The 17,397-nt window shown below is 38.1% G+C and overlaps 1 protein-coding gene across 1 annotated transcript in view; it reads right to left on the bottom strand.

The window, feature by feature from the left end:
* Window positions 1–17,397, bottom strand: part of VAMP7 (vesicle associated membrane protein 7) — a 99,590-nt gene that overhangs the window by 23,324 nt on the left and 58,869 nt on the right. Inside the window, exon 6 of the mRNA XM_003802745.1 lies at window positions 15,636–15,703. Within this exon, the coding sequence (XP_003802793.1) occupies window positions 15,636–15,703 (68 nt within the window). The remainder of the gene's footprint in view (window positions 1–15,635; window positions 15,704–17,397) is intronic.

Genomic DNA, 17,397 nt, shown 5'->3' with positions numbered 1-17,397 from the left:
GGTAGAGGGAGGGGGATTGGAGGGATCACTTCTGAGGTTTACCTTATAGGGGTACAGGTGAATCTTTCTAAGAGTAGAATGTGAACGTTTTAAAACAATAACTGAGAAAATGACATGAAGGCTCTGTTGACCAGTTTGATGGAAGTATATTTCGGATTGCATGTGAAAACCCCACACTGTACCCCAGAAGTGCATTAATGTACATAGTTACCATTCAATAAAAAAAAAAGAAAAAAGAAAAAAAAACAAATAACATAAAAATTAACAACAACAACAAAAAAAAGCTGCCTCTAGCTGACCATCTTGCCCCATCCTCTGATAGGTTATCTGTTTCTAGGAATTTATCCTTTTCTTCTAAGTTACCAAATTTGTTGGCATTTATTTGCTGATAACAGTCTCTTATTATCCTTTTATTTCTGTGGCATCTGTAATGTCTTATCTTCCATTTCTGATTTTATTTATTTGAGTCAAGAAGAATGAAGTATTTTCAAACAAAATTAAACAATGAATAGAAAGACTTATACACTGAAAACTATAAAACACTGCTGAAAGAAATTATAACTGATCTAAATACATGGAAGGATATCCCATGTTCATGGATTGGAAGACATATACTATTAAGATGATACTATCCAAAGTGATCTACAGATTCAATGCAATCCCTATCAAAATCCCAACAGTATTTTTTTGGTAGAAGAAGAAAAGCCCTTGTAAAAATTCAAATGGAACCTCAAAGGATTCCAAATAGCCAAAATAATCTTGAAAAAGTATGAAATTGAAATATTCACACTTTCTGATTTCGAAACTAACTAAAAAGCTAGATTAATCAAAACTGTGTAGTACTGGTATAAGGATAGACATATAGACTATAGAACAGGATAGAGAGCCCAGAAATAAAAATTCATATATATGGTTGAATGATCTTCAGTAAGGGTGTCAAGAACACTCAAGGGGGAAAGGACAGTCTCTTCCAAAAATGGAGCTGGGAAACCAAACAGCCACATGCAAAAGAATGAAGATGGACTCTTAAATATACTGTAAATAAAAATTAACTCAAGATCATTCAGAGACCAAAATATAATATCTAAATTATAAAACTCTTAGAAAAAAATAGGTAGAAAGCCTCATGAAAATGGAGTTGGAAATGATTTCTTGAAAATGACAGCAAATGCACAGAAATTAAAGAAAAAAATAGATGAACTGAACTTACATTGAGAAACTTTTTTTTTTTTTTTTTTTTTTGAGACAGAGTCTCACTTTGTTACCCTCAGTAGAATGCTGTGGCATCATAACTCATAGCAACCTCAAACTCTTGGGCTCAAGCAACTCTCTTGCCACAACCTCCTGAGTAACTGGGAGGCGCCTGCCACAATGCCCAGCTATTTTTAGAGGTGAGGTGTCGCTCTAGCTCAGGCTGGTTTCCAACCTGTGAGCTTAGGCAATTCACCCACCTCAGCCTCCCAGAGGATTACAGGCGTGAGCCACCATGCCTGGCCCGAGAAATGTTTTTATATCTGCCATGTGTCTCCTTAAACATGACAATGTTTTTCACTACCTTTTTGAATATGTGAAATACATTTATAATTGAAGTGTTTATTCTACTCATATAATAAAATTTTTGATAGAGTTAGGTTTAAGTAACTAGAAGAAAAGATAAGTCAACTTTAAGACACAATATAAACTATCCTAAATGAAACACAAAAGAGAAAAAAGATCAAAAAATACTAAAAATAAGAAAACCAGTGAGTTGTGGTACAACTTGAAGTGGCATAATATATATGTAACTGGAATCCTAGAAAGAGGAAAATATTTTCAGAATTTGATAAAAACTACAAATACACAGTTCAACAAACCCAAAGCTAAAGAAATATAAAGAAAACTGTAACACTTCTCACCATTAAGTACATAAAAAAACTACATCAAATTATATTTAATCAAATTTCTTAAAACCAAGGATAAAGAGAAAATCTTAAAAACATCCAGAGAGGGGAAAAAGACACATTATGTATGTAAGAATGACAAAAGAATTCTTGTCAGAAACAATGTATAAGACCAAGATGAACCATCTTTAACATATTAAAAGAATAAAGTTTTTTGACCTAGAATTCTATATTCAGTGGATATCTTTCATAAAAAAGGAAGTAAAACAAAACTTTACTTTCTTTTTTTACAATTTTTTGGTTTTTATTAAATCATAACTGTGTACATTGATGCATTTATGAGATTCAGTGTACTAATTTGATATACAATGTGAAATGCTTACACTGAACTAAGTAACACATCCATCACAATTATGCTCTTTTCTTAATAGTTTTGAAATGTACCATTACATCATGCAAACAAAACTTTTCAGACATACAAAAAAAAAAAGCTGACAGAATTCATTTCTAGCAGACATGTACTATAAGAAATGTTAAAGGAAATGACACCAGATGGAAAAATGGATCTACAAAAAAGAATTAAAAGCACCAAAAGGATACTTACATGGGTAAATAGAAAAGAATTTCCTTATTTAAACCTATTTAAATGATAATCAACTGTTTAAAACAGCCATTGACGTACACTGGGTTCCATAGAGACAGCACCAGGGCAAGTGAGAGCCAGACAGGCACTGGGCAACTCTGTGCCTCACGGAGGAAAAATAACTAAACATGGGTAAAGGAGATCCAAAAAGCCGAGAGGCAAAATGTCATCACATGCATTCTTTGTGCAAACTTGTTTGTTGGGAGGAGCACACGAAGCACTCAGATGCTTCAGTCAACTTCTCAGAGTTTTCTAAGAAGTGCTCAGACAGGTGGAAGACCATGTCTGATAAAGAGAAAGGAAAATCTGAAGATATGGCAAAGGCAGGTAAGGCCCGTTATGAAAGAGAAAACCTATATCCCTCCTAAAGGGGAAACAAAAAAGAAGTTCAAGGATCCCAATGCACCCAAGAGGCCTCCTTCGGTCTTTTTCTTGTTCTGTTCTGAGTATCACCCCAAAATCAAAAGAGAACATCCCAGCCTATCCATTTGATGATGTTACAAAGAATGTGGGAGAGATGTAGAATACTGTAGATGACAAGCAACTTAATGAAAAGAAGGCTGCAAAGCTGGAGGATAAATATGAAAAGGATATTGCTACATACTGAGCTAAAAGAAAGTGTGATGCAGCAAAAAAGGGAATCGTCCAGGCTGAAAAAAGCAAGAAAAAGAAGGAAGAAGAGGAAGATGAAGAGGATGAAGAAGAAGATGACAATGAATAAATTGGTTCTAGTGCAGTTTTCTTCTTGTCTATAAAGCATTTAAACCCCCTGTACACAACTTACTCCTTTTAAAGGAAAAAATTGAAATGTAAGGCTGTGTAAGATTTGTTTTTAAACTGTATAGTGTCTTTTTTTGTATAGCTAACACAATACTAAATGTGTCTTTAGATAGCCCTGTCCTGGTGGTATTTTCAATAGTCACTAATGTTGCCTGGTGCAGTATAGGGGTTATAAATCAACAGGGAAATTTAAAGCAGGTTCTTATTGGTACACAGCACAAATTAATTATATATCGGGATGGTAGTTTTTAATCTTCAGTTGTCTCTGATGCAGCTTATACGAAATAATTGTTGTTCTGTTAATATCACTCTGTAATTGTAAAAAAAAGTTACAGCTGTTTTGTTGACATTTTGGATGCTTCTAAGTAAATACAATTTTCTTTATTAAAAATAACATATTTTGAGGTTTATAATATATGTATAAATAAAAGTATCACAACAATAGCATAAAGGACAGGAAAGAAAAATGAAAATACTGTTGTAAGGTTCTTATATTGTTCATGATGCAGAATAATACCACTTGAAGGTAGACTACAATTGCACTATAAACCATAAAGCAATCAGAAAGTAACAAAACAAAAAGCCACACCTAATAAACTGACAAAGGAGTTACAACGAAATAAAAAAAAATTCTCAATTCAATGAAAGGCAGAAAAAGCAGAAAAGGAAACAAAGAATGGATGAGACAAATAGGAAACAAAAAGCTAGATAGAAGATTTTAAATATTGCCACAAACAAAACTCTAGGTCCAGTCTGCTTTCCTGGTGATGAATTCTTCAAAATATCTAAGAACAGATAATAATGACAGTGCCTAAACTCAGAGGATAAAGAGGTAACATTTCCCAATTTGTTCGATAAGCCCAGCATATCCCTGATACCAAAATCTAAAAAGAAAATAAATTATAGACCAATATCCCTTTTTATCATAAATGCAAACTCTCTAATGAACTAATAGCAAATGAAATAAAGTGTGACATAAAAAGGATAATACACCATGACCTCACAGGAATGAAAAGTTGGTTTAACATTCAAAAATCAATGTAATTTACTATATTAACCGAACAAAAGAGAAAAAGCAAACAATACTCTATATAGATGGAGAAAAAGCATTTGATAAAATCTTGAATAAAATTCTTAAATGAGGAATTGACGGAAACTCTTACACCTGATAAGGGGTAGTTACAAAAAAAAAATCTATAGCTGATCACATACTTAACTAAGAAAATATCAATATTTTCCCAATAAGATAGTCAACAGGCAAGGACTACTACTGTCCACCATTGTCACTTGTGTTCAATATTGTGTAGGAGGTTTTAGATCGTGCAATAAGGCAATGAAAAGCAATAAAAGGCAGGAATCTACAAAAAAGCCAACTAGAACTATTAAGTGAATTTTGCTAAGTTACAGGATACAAACAAGGCCAATATACATAGTACAATAACCAATTTTATTTCTATATACTTGCAATAAAGCATGTGAAAATGAAATTTAAAAATTTATAAAAGAATTTAAAAAGCACAAAATTCTTAATGGTAAATTTAACAAAATATGTGTAAAACCTATACATCAAAAACTACAAAACACTTCAGAGAAAACTTTTAAAAAACACTATGTTAAAGCGATGATATGCTATGTTCATGGATAGACTCAATACTGTCAAGATACCAGGTCACCCAGCTTGATGCCAGTAGCTCAGTGAGCAGGCCACTGGCCATATACACCAAAGCTGACAGGTTCAAACCTGGCCTGGGCCTACAAAACAACAATGACAACTGCAGCCAAAAAATAGCCAGGCATTGTGGCGGGTGCCTATAGCCCCAGCTACTTGAGAGGCTGAGGCAAGAGAATTGCTTGGGCCCAAGAGTTTGAGATTGCTGTGAGCTGTGAAGCCTCAGCACTCTATCGAGGGCAACATAGTGAGACTCTGTCTCAAAAAACAACAACAACAAAAAAGATATCAAGTCACCCTAAATTGACCTATATGTTAAATGAAGTGTCACAAAGATACAAGCTATCACGTGTGTGTTTTGAGAAATGGGAAATAACAAGCTATTCTAAATCATAAATGGAAATACAAAGTGTTAGGTTGGCCAAGCTAATTCTATCTTAGATCTGAAAAAAAAACATTCTGTGAGACTCTGTTACAGGTGGTCATAACTCAGATAAGGGAGGCATACTGCAGGCTTGTCACCTCCTTGCATTTGTCGTCACAAACACAAAAAATATGATTATACCACAAGCCTCTGACACCCTGATAAGAAAAGCCAGCCTGGAGAGTCCCAATAATGAGCTGCATGTCCTTGGCACCCTGATGAGAAAGACTTGTCTATAAAGCCAGCTGCTTTTTAGCTTGCCATAACTAGAACTGCCTCCCTCCCTAACGCTGCTGACATCTTTTTAGATTTCAGTCCTCTTGCACCCAAGTGTCAAAATAAACATTACCGGCATGTTATACTTTGGTTTTGAACGTTATTGATCTCCTTTCAGTTTCTACCTATCATCTAGCGCTGAACGCCAGGGATGGGGCAAGTCCAAGAGTCTTCCACCTGCATTTCCTCCCCCTCTTCTTCTCCCACCTCCCCCATTTGATATCTATCTGCTGGAATGAGGAGGGTACTTAATTGACAGCCACTGGCCAGGGCACTCCCTGGTGTGGCCTGAAGGACCTCTCCTGTTCCGTTTGCAGACAGCAGCCTAAAGGGGTGATGTCAAGGCTTTCACCTTATTCCTTCTCTTCACATTTTCCTGACACATTTTTGTCTTTCCAGGAGACTCCTTAGGACTTCCACCCAAATGAGGATAGATCAACACCACCAGATACCCAGACCTGATGCTTTTCTCTTCACCTTCTCTACATCCACACCAGCATGCATATAATTCTGAGTGAGTCTTCCTTATGGGCTTTTCCCGATCCAAGGTTCTGTTGTCCAATTTTCCTACCATCCAGAATGGTCCAAAAATCTGACCTCAGTCAAGAGACCTTCCAAGGTGCTTGCCTTTGGTTTTAGCAAGCCATCACAGGGGCACCTGACTAGCAGCTAACCACTATCAGTAGCACAAGGGAAAGGCAAGGACACTTGCCTTCTTCCTAATATGCTCCCTTTTCCCTTATTGCTGGGGGCCCTTCAGGTCAATTCACCTACCCTCTCAATAAGAAATTCTCAGTCAAATATCCCCAGGACAATATCTTTAATTTGTCTCTTCCAAAATTTATAGGCCCGTGGGTTCACTCAAGATCTCTACAGTAACAATAAATGCTTAATTTAGTACTGCAATAAAATTTGGCCCAAATATAAATTAGACAATCAATATCAATGTCTAGAAAATGGCACTTTCAACTTCAGTATTTTAACAGACCTTGACAATTTTTGCCAGTGAAAAGAAAAGTGGTTTAAAATCCCATATATAGGCCTTTGTGTACTCAGAACACACCCTTCTCTTTATGACTCTTGCTCTCCCTTCCAAATCCTCCACCTTCACTCCCACTGTCCATCCCTCTATTTCCTTCCCAACCTGAAAACCCCAGAAATCCTCTAGAAATCACATCCTTTGACTCAGCTGATCACTGGCCACCCCCTACTGCTTCCGCTTCTGCTCTCCTTCCCCTTTATGGACAAACAAGTCTGGAAAAAATATATCCTACTCTCCCTCCAGAGGCTGATCCCAATCCCCCCTTCCAATTTCTCTCCCTCTAACACCTGCTCCAGGGGTAGCCATGGTCCCCACTTACCAGACAATGCTCCTTTTCACCCAGCCCCTCTACTCCCCATTGGGAAAGTTGCTGGGGCAGAGGGCACTGTCAGAGTCCATGTTCCTTTTTCTTTGTCTGACCTGGACTTTCTGATCTACACTCAGCCTTTTCTCACAGCCTTCACTTTCTAGGTAAGGTGTCTCTTTCAACTTCTTCCTTCCTCCTTTAGATCCTGACCCTAGGGAGGAACACTATCTTGACAGTGCACTTCATTTCCCAGTCGGCCCGAATATTTGGTATAAACTCAAAACACTTTCAAAGGAGCCTTAGATTTCACAAGTAAAATTTCAAATCTGGCCTTCAATGGTCTTTGATAGCCAGATGGAGACAGAGACACATGGGGCAACAACAGGCCCTGGGAGAAGAAAAATTTTTCAAACGGTGGCTAACACTATCATGGAAATTTTTCAAAGACAGAGTTAAACTGGAGGCTTGGAAAAAATGTCAAGAGTGCATCACTGTACCCCATGACTGCATTAATGTATACAGTTATGCTATAAGAAATAATAAAAAAAAGAAAACAGAAACAAAGGAAGAAAAAAAAAGAATGCACCCTGCTCTGGGGACTGCACCCTGCTTCCTCTGTAGCCACCTGGGTCTGGAGAGAAATGTCCCAGGCAGCAGAGCTTGCATCCAATGTTTGCAAAGCCCCCTGAGCCAGCATCCTCCACACTCACAGACCCTTTAGAACTGCTTCAGTCTCAACAGACAGACCCTGGCCTCAAAACATGCTCAACTTCATCACAATGGCATGGCTGAGCCTCAGGTAACTCTGTTGCAGATAAGTAAGCTGATTTTAATAATACCAGGGCCACTTCCTCTATTCTCCTTGAATTTCCAGTATCTCTGCTTCCCTCTCCTATTTCTATTGTAAGAGAGAAAGGTAAAATACAACCTCCTGTGTATTCCATAACTTCTCTGTCTGCTGGGAGATCAACTCCAATTGCCCTACCTCACTGTTTGAATGAAATCTTAAAGTTAAGTCAAATACCTAACTCCTTTAACACTGCAAACTTCCTTTCTCAAACTCTTAGAAACTCTCAAACTCTTGAGAAAAACTCAACTGAGACATTATAACCTTCTTTTTCTCTTTCTCTGAGTTTGGATATAAAAGTAATCAGTAAGTAGGGAAAGAAAGAGAGATGTAGAATGACATGGGTATGAAGATGATTTTTGGCAAAGAAGGATTAAAAAATAATAATTTTATATAAAAAGGAATTTCACGTGAAAAGTTTTTGTTCTAAGATAACTGGTAGTTTTAGAAAGCAGCATGTCGAAAGATAGTTCATATAAATTATAAAGTGTGTGAAGAAAATTTAGAAAGAATTTTGTATGTAATTAAGTTAGTTTTAATGAAAGAAGAATCTCTGGTTAAAACAAAAAAAAATTCTCTGTTCTTGGTTTATAAATATTATATTTGAAGCCTCTAAGATTTATATTCCTACTTATGTGTTTAAACTAACAAGTAGATGCATCAAAAGTTCAGAACTCAAAAAGTCAATCTGTCAGTGTAGAGTTAAAATACAAAGTTTATTAAATTATCTTTTTGTATACTAAAAACTATGGATACTAAGTTATGGGTATCCTTAAGATAAGGTACCAGCACTCAACAAAAGATCCAAGGTCAGACACTCATTTGAAACTGAAGGGAAAAAAAAGACTCTTTTTACTTTTTTAAAACATTGTTTCAGGGCTTGGCGCATGTAGCTCAGTGAGAAGGGAGGGCACCAGCCACATACACTGAGGCTGGTGGTGGGTTTGAGCCTGGCCCAGGCCTGCTAGACAACAAGGACAACTGCAACAAAAAAATAGCCAGGCATTGTGGTGGGAGCCTGTAGTCCCAGCTACTCAGGAGGCTGAGGCAAGAGAATCGCTTAAGCCCAAGAGTTTGAGGTTGCTGTAAGCTGTGACGTCATGGCACTCTACTGAGGGCAACATAGTGACCCTCTGTCTCAAAAAAAAAAAAAAAGAAATTGTTTTGGCTGCGCCTGTGGCTCAAGGAGTAGGGCGCCAGCCCTATATACTGGAGGTGGCAGGTTCAAACCGGCCCCAGTCAAAAACTGCAGAAAAAAAAAATTGTTTCATGTTAATTTGAGGGTACAAAGAATTAGGTTACAATATTTGCACTTATTAGGTAGAATCCCTCTTATAATTGTGTCCCACCCCCAAGAGGTGTGCCATACACCCTAACATGGTGCCCATTAAGTGGGAGCACACACATCCCCCTCTCCCTGCTCCCTTGTTGCCCTGCCCCCCACTTTGAATTGAGTTTTTCTCATACGTGGGCGTCTATTAGATTGTCTACTGGCTTCATATTAGTTTTGAGTACACTGGATTCTTGCTTCTCCATTATTGTGATACTGTACTAAGAAGAATGCGTTTCAGCTTCATCTAGGTTAATTTAAAAGACGTAAAGTCTCCCTCTTTGTTAATGGATGAATAGTACTCCATAGCATATATATACACCAGAGTTTGTTAATCCATTCCTGGGTTGATGGACATCTAGGTTCTTCCCACATCTTGGCAATTATAAATTGAGCTAGGATAAACAATCATGTTTAGTGCAAATGTCCTTACAATAAAATGAATTTTTTCTTCTGGGTAGATGCATAGTAGTGGGAATGCAGGATCAAATGGAAAGTCTACTTTGAATTCCTTGAAGATTCTCCATACTTCCTTCCAAAGAGGCTGTATTAGCTTGCAGTCCCACCAACAGAGTAAAAGTGTTCCCTTTTCTCCACATCCATGCCAGCATCTGCAGCTTTGAGACTTTGTGGTGTGAGCTCTTCTCATGGGGGTTCGGTGTTATCTAAGGGTGGTTCTGATTTGCATTTCTCTGATGAACAGGGACGATGAACATTTTTTCATATTTTGTTAGCCATTGTCTCTCTTCCTCATAGAAGGTTCTGTTCATGTATCTTGCCCAGTGATAGATGGGATTGTTTGCTCTTTTCTTGTTGTTGATTAATTTGAGTTCTCCATAGATTCTAGTTATCAACTCGTCAAATTCATACCATGCAAGTCTCTTTTCCCATTCTGAAGGTTGTCTTTTTGCTTTACTTGTTGTGTCCTTAGATGTTCAGAAGATTTTCAGCTTAAGTCCCATTTGTATTGTTTTTGTTGTTCTTGTGATTTCTGTTAAGTTTTCATAAAACCTGTCCCCAGTATGACACCAAGAGTTTTCCCCACACTTCCAAGATTTTTATTATTTCATGTCTTATATTTAAATCTTTTATCCATCTTGAGTCAATTTTTATAAGTGGGAAAAGGTGTGAGGATCCTTTTTACTTTTAAAACATCAGCCACTTTTATTTCCTAATTGGCACTACTGTGTCTAGCTCTTCCAGAAGCTGGGCAAATTCTTAACAAATGAATTCTTTCAACTTACATTACATTTCAGAACTCAATTTCTTCCCTTCTATTTTTTACTAAAAAGTGGTCAGAAAGACACCAGACATTAGTTTATGTTTTCTGTTAAGAGGTCAAGCCTCTCACAGTTACCTTCCTGGTTAACTACTTGAAACAGCTAACTGCACTGGCCATGTAGAAACCTGTCTCTCAGTTAGCCAAGAAGATTCATCAAGCCCGTTATTTCAGAGTGGCCCCCTCCAACCAAGAAATTAGGTGTATCTCAAAACCTTCCACCCAAATCCCTAACCTCAAATCAGATAACTCTTTGACTACCCCAACAACAGCCAGGCTACAAGGCATCAAGATGCCCTCCTTGGGACATTTATATAATTTAATTTTATCTGTAATTCTAACCCTCCTCAGTCAGAAACCTCACACTTCTCTAAAACCTTTACCTCCAGGAAGACTTCTTGAATTTTTCATAACAAGATTTAACTCTTTAGGTAAAACTGCCTTCTTCCTTACCTTAATATCCCCTTTAGCCCCTTTAAACTTCCCTGATGTTATACCTCAGTACTTACTAAACCCAATACGTTTTTACTAAACTAATCTTCATTAACTCTATCTAAATGATAAATCATTTCAGTTCCTAGTTACATTTAAAACACATCCATCATACACTTAACCTACCACAAGAAGGGAGCCTCCTTCTCTGACTGAGAAGACAACCTGCTTAAGAAATTATCCCACCACTGGGCAGCACCTGTGGCTCAAGGAGTAGGGTGCTGACCCCATATAATGGAGGTGGTGGGTTCAAACCTGGCCCCGGCCCAAAAAAAAGCAAAAAAGAAAGAAAGAAATTATCCCACCACTATAGCCAACAGGACAATAAAACTGTTCCAGACCTTTTCAGAAAACACCTACTCACACTCTTACACTGCAATTCCCATCTCTGGAATGGTAACATCAATCATAAACCTTCTCAACCCATCCCCCTTTTACATGACCCTCACTGGTCCTGGGCTCTTCCTGAACACCTTACCTCTAAATCTTTACAACAATTTCCCACCCAACACTTTCCAATCCCAAAAGATAGATTATACTCTGTCACCTCTTGCCAATAGGTTATTTTTACAACCCATTTTCTTCTCAGAACCCATCCCCAACTTTAGTATATTCTTCCTCTTTCTTATCTTAGACCTAACATGCAGAAACCTTTCCCTTAAATCCACACACTCAGTTGTCCCCCACAAACAAATGGGCTAATCTCCCCTCTTGGGAGATCACTTGCCAATTACTTTTCTGTCTCAAGTAACAGACCAGGACAAAATTGGAAAATTTACAATTTTCTCCATCCTCTTCTTGATTTCAACTTAGCTCATGTCTGCCACAAAAGCCTATTTTTGCTTGCAAAAACAAAACATATTCTTGCCTACCCTCCAACTGGACAGACACCTATAATCTTCTATCTCTGTTTCCCAATATAAACACTGCCCCTCCTGATCAGAAACAGCTGGTGGGAAGAAGGCCAGAAACCAAATTGCATAATCACAGCAACACCCCCCACTCCCCGCCTAACTCCTGGAATGCTTCAAGGCCAGTGTTCCTGGGAAGCAACTGAACAGTAACTTTTATTCTGTCCCCAGCTGGTGACCAATAAAGGCAGATGGCCAGTATATTCTACCTAAAAATCAAGCACCCCAAATCCTCCAGCACTTACATAATTCATTCATTTCACATTGGCCATCACCCTCTCATTCAATTCCTAAAGCCCATACTCACCTATAAAAATCTTTACCAACTCCTCACCACCGTAACAGGAAACTACAAAACCTGCTACATAGTCTCTTCCCCAAGGCCTGTGACCTCCCTCATTTTCTACCCACTAGGCCAGATTATAGCCCCTGCCAGGATTGGCAGACTGATTTCACTTATGTGCCCACACATAAACGACACAAATACTTATTAATGCTAGTAAATACCTTTTCAAAATAAGTCAAAGCCCTTCCAACCACTTCTAGGAAAGCCTTAGAAGTCATCAAAGTCCTACTAGATCACATTATCCCGTTTCAGTCTGTGTAACTAATCTGTCTTAGAAAGCACATCTACTGGCTGCTACAGGCCATATCCTTCTGCTGATTATTTAAGTTGGTGACAAAATCTCCCTCTTCAAGACACTTCACTCCTCCCATCCACACCTAAGATGATCTGTCTCCTTCCCAGCCTGATGTTCACGACAATCCAGAAAAAGAAAGAAATAGCTGTTTAGCAACGTTTAGACCCAAGATAAATAGTAGGCATGTAGGCAGTAAGATATACCCTGCCACCTCCTGAAACTATAGAGACATACCTTCCAAAACAAAACAAAAAACTTTCACATTTACTTAAGAAAATAATAGGCCCTATAATAGAAGGTGTTACAACCCTAATGAGTAGAGGAGAATTGGCAGAAGTTACATATAATACAATCACCACAAAAACTGTAACAACATCTATAGCCAGTATCCAGGACACATGTGAAAATTTTAAACTATGAACTCACTCTCTAAATTCCCTAACATGCATGACAGCAGATAATAGGATGGCCTTAGACTATGTCCTAACAAAAGAAGGTAGAGCCTGCAAATAAGGTTAACACCTCTTACTGCTTTTTCATCAATGCCATAGGCCAGGTTGAAGAGAAGACCCAGAAAATTAGTAAATTCTGCCTGGCTCAGGAAGTTCACCCAACAAGGGATAGAAGACTCCATCTGGTTAACCGTATAATCAACTTTCCCAAAATAACCAAGCTCTTACCTTTTATAGGACTCATAATAACCTTTCTTCTTATTTTACTATTTGCTCACTGCCACCTTCACCTAATAACCAAATATCACTAACAAATCTTTAGGAGAACTTTTTCTCCTGCAAGCTCACCCAAGATACAATCCATACCCTAACAATACTTCCCTTTAGGTTTCCACGCCATCATGAAGTCATATAGGAAGCAGTTTATGAGAACAATGCCCCAATACCCAAAACATAATAAAACAAATAGTCAGGAATGTTAGCTTGGCCAAGCTAACTCCATCTTAGATCTGAAAAACCCATTCTGTGAGATTCTGTTACAGATGGTCCTAACTCAGATAAGGGAGGCATGCTGCAGGCTCATCACATCTTTGCACCTGTCCAGTTACAAACCCATAAGAAAATATGTTCATACCACAAACCTTTGACCCCCTGATAAGAAGAGCTGACCCAGAGAGTCCCAATAATGAGCTGCATTTCCTTGGCACCCTGGTGAGAAAGACTTGTATGTAAAGTCAGCTGCTTTTTGGCCTGTCATAAATAGAACTGGATCCCACCCTAATGCTGCTGACATCCTTTAGATCTTAGCCCACTTGTACCAAGTGTCAAAATAAACATTATGTCATTGTTACACTTTGGTCTTGAGTGTTCTGCTCCTTTCAGTTTTTACCTATCACAAAGGACCTATAAGAGTGCAATTTTGAAAAAGATAAACATAGTCAGAGGACTTATACTAATTTTAAGAATTCTATAAAGCTACAGTAAGTAACAGTGTGGCACTGGCATAAAGGCAGACAAACAAATCAAGGGAACAAAATGAAGCATCTAAAAATAAAACCCCATAGAGGAGAATGAATAAATCAATTGTGGTAGGAATATTCATACAATGGAATAGTAGAAAACAATAAAAATAATATTACTATAATCAATAATATGGACAAATTTCACAGGCATACCAGTGAATGACAGAGGCCAGAGACAAAAGAGTATATGACATATGATTAGAACTCCATAAATTTCAAGAACAAGAAAAACAATATGGTGATCTAAGTCAGAAACATGATTACCTCTATGGGGGATTATTAACTGGAAGGGGTACGAGACACCCTTCTGGAGTGTTGGAAATCTTTTATATCTTGATGTAGGTTACATGAGCACAGACATATGTAAAAAATAATTGAGCCATACACTTAAAAGTAGTATACTTGATGGACTTTTCTACATGTATGTTATTCTACCATAGAGAGATAACAGTTCATTAGTGCCTTCTGTTATTCTGGGTCATGTAGTCAACAAAATTAAGAAGACTTTTATGTGGAAAGTATGGGCTATACCAGTAGTGGTCAAACACAGATCATTCTAGCTAAATAGGGTAATTTTCAGGGATTAAGAATGACTAAGAGATAGACCAGAAGTACCAACGAAATTGGCTTGCAGATCTGAGATCAGGTATTTCTTTGCTATCTTTGCCCTTCTTTCTGCCATCCCCACCAAGGAATGGGTCACAAAGTGAGATCTAGAACCCATGTGTTTTGACTTTCTGCATGGTTCTTTCCTTCTTCAATTACCACATGCATTGATAAAAAACTGTTTACTAGAAAAACTGTTTACTAAATGCTACAAAATCCAGTACTGTGTAATCCTCTCAAGACCTACTGTTAATGTGAATCTTTCTAAATGCAGAATATAAATGTCTGAACACAATAACTAAGAAAATGCCATGAAGGCTATGTTAACCAGTTTGGTGAAAATATTTCAAATTGTATATAAAACCAGCACACTGTACCCAATGACTACATTGATGCACACAGCTATGATTTAATAAAAAAAGAAAAAAAGACCTACTGTTAAGAGATGTCCCTATAAAATTCATTACAAGAAACACTTAAATAGGTCTTACACCATACTAGATACTGTATTAAATTGTGTTACTGCTAGGCACTTTACAAGCATTATCTAATTTATTTCTCAAAATGCTATATCCATTTTAAAGAAGATGGCAACTGAGGTACAAAGAGGCTAAGTAACTTGTCTAAAGGTCACACAACTAGTAAGTGATGGAAGTGAAATTCAAATCTAGGCAGCATGATTCTACACTTTGTGCTTTTAATCACTAAAACACATTAAACAAAAACACTAATGAAAGCTGATGAGCCAAAAAATAAAAAGTTCTGTGCATAATTTTCATGATATCCACCAACACAGATAAGCAAAAAAATACATTATCTGCATGTGGCCTGTGGGCTGGACACTTAGAAAATTATTTCTATATACTGAGTATGTTTTTCAAATCAAAGCTACCTTAATGGCTATTAAAAAATCATGGAAAGGAAAAAAAAACCCCAAAGTATGGAATTTAAGGGATTTTCCTATTATGTCGGCCATCTTCTGTAGTTTCTCTACTTTATATACTAAAAAAAAATTAATCATATTCCATACTTACCGAATCCACAAGATTTTCTGTTTTGTCTATCAATAATTCCAATCTTTCTCCCCGCTGAGCTACCAGATCTGAAAATAGTGGGAAAGAAAGATCAAGTTTTATATTATGTATCTGCCATTTTTGTCTTTATTCTAATGTAAATATGATTTTAATTGTAGCTGGTGTTTTTGATAGCTCATATGTTTTACAGATGTGCTATATATTTAAGTAGTAAGAGCTTTTAGTAAAGCTTATCAACTAAAGTGTGAACTGGCAGTTTTTTCTGTAAAGGGCCAGAAAATAAATATTTTAGGCTTTATGGGCTACATGATTAAGTTGTTATTACTTAACTCTGTTAGACACAAACAATATGTAATGAATGGGCACAGCTGTGTTCCAATGAAACTTTACCTAGAAAAACAGGCAGCAGACCAGACTTAACGCAAGGGCCACAGTTTGAAAACCTCTGAATTAAGGGTATGATCTGAGGGTAAAAAAAAAGACTCCTAAAATGAGTAAAAAACACTTCCAGAATTATAGCTTGAAGAGTCCTCAGAATCTCTCTCCAACAAAACCACCATAACTAGTGAAAATTATAAAAATAAGCAACTATCCCCATTTTTTAGTCTCTGGAAACAGGAGGGGCTAAGAGGGCAGCACAGTGGTGGTCTCCTTGCAGCCTTTCCTGACAAAAGTGGAGAGAAACATGTGCAGGTGCCGCCATTCAGACTGCCAGTTCAAAAACAGCAATGTGAGAACATAAAGTGACTGTGCAGGACTCCAGAAATGGCAAGGAGAAGCAGGAAGGGAACCCAATCAGGGAAAGAGGCGAAGTGGAGATGAAAGACAGAGAGGTAGAGACTCCACATGATCTGTATTGGTACAGGCTACAGGGAACCCAGTGCTATACCCTGCAGCACCCTGGTGGGGTAGTCTGGTGAGTGACCAGATTCCTGTGCACAGAAGTCCCAGTGGATACCCAGAACGAAGAAAGAGCCTCCTTCCCCCAAACCAAGCCAATCTTGCTGAGGAGACCAACAGCTTCTCTAAGCCAGAGCCAGATATCCATTGCCAAGCACTTCCCTTACAGAGTGTGGGTGGATCTGGCAGAAGATGCCATTTGTAAGGAAATTGTTGAAATGAGATGAATGGAATTAAGAGTATGAATCGGCTCGGCGCCTATGGCTCAAGTGGCTAAGGTGACAGCCACATACACCTAAGGTGGCAGGTTCGAATCCAGCCCAGGCCCGCCAAATAACAATGATGGCTGCAACCGAAAAATAGCCGGGCGTTGTGGTGGGCGCCTATGGTCCCAGCTACTTGGGAGGCTGACGCAGGAGACTCGCTTGAGCGTAGGAGTTGGAGGTTGCTATGAGCTGTGATGCCACAGCACTCTACCCAAGGGGACACCTTGAGGCTCTGTTTCAAAACAAACAAAAAAAGAGTATGAATAGCAGATAAGATGAACAGAATTGAAGAGAATGTAGAAAAGTAAGTCCAAAAATTATCTTAAAAAATCAGCAAGGTGGGCGGAGCCAAGATGGCGAACTGCAGCCAGCTTTTTACAGAAGCTCCCGTCCAGAAGGAGGCGGAAAGGACAGAACCCTAGCAAAATAGCTGATGGTTTGGAGCAGAGACAAGAGAGAAGATTGAAGAGTGCACTTCAACCTTCCTGAGGCGAGCTGCGACCCTGAAACTACAACCAAAAGGTACAAAATCCACCACCAAGCAGACGGGAGTCCCCTCCCCCACAACAAGGGCTCGCGCAGTTTACTCCATGCAA

This window comes from Otolemur garnettii, unplaced genomic scaffold (assembly GCF_000181295.1).
Source record: "Otolemur garnettii isolate 467f Iridium unplaced genomic scaffold, OtoGar3 scaffold00259, whole genome shotgun sequence".
Lineage (NCBI taxonomy): Eukaryota > Metazoa > Chordata > Mammalia > Primates > Galagidae > Otolemur > Otolemur garnettii.
Note: the sequence above shows the minus strand (reverse complement) of the source record. Positions and strands in the feature narration are given on the sequence as shown.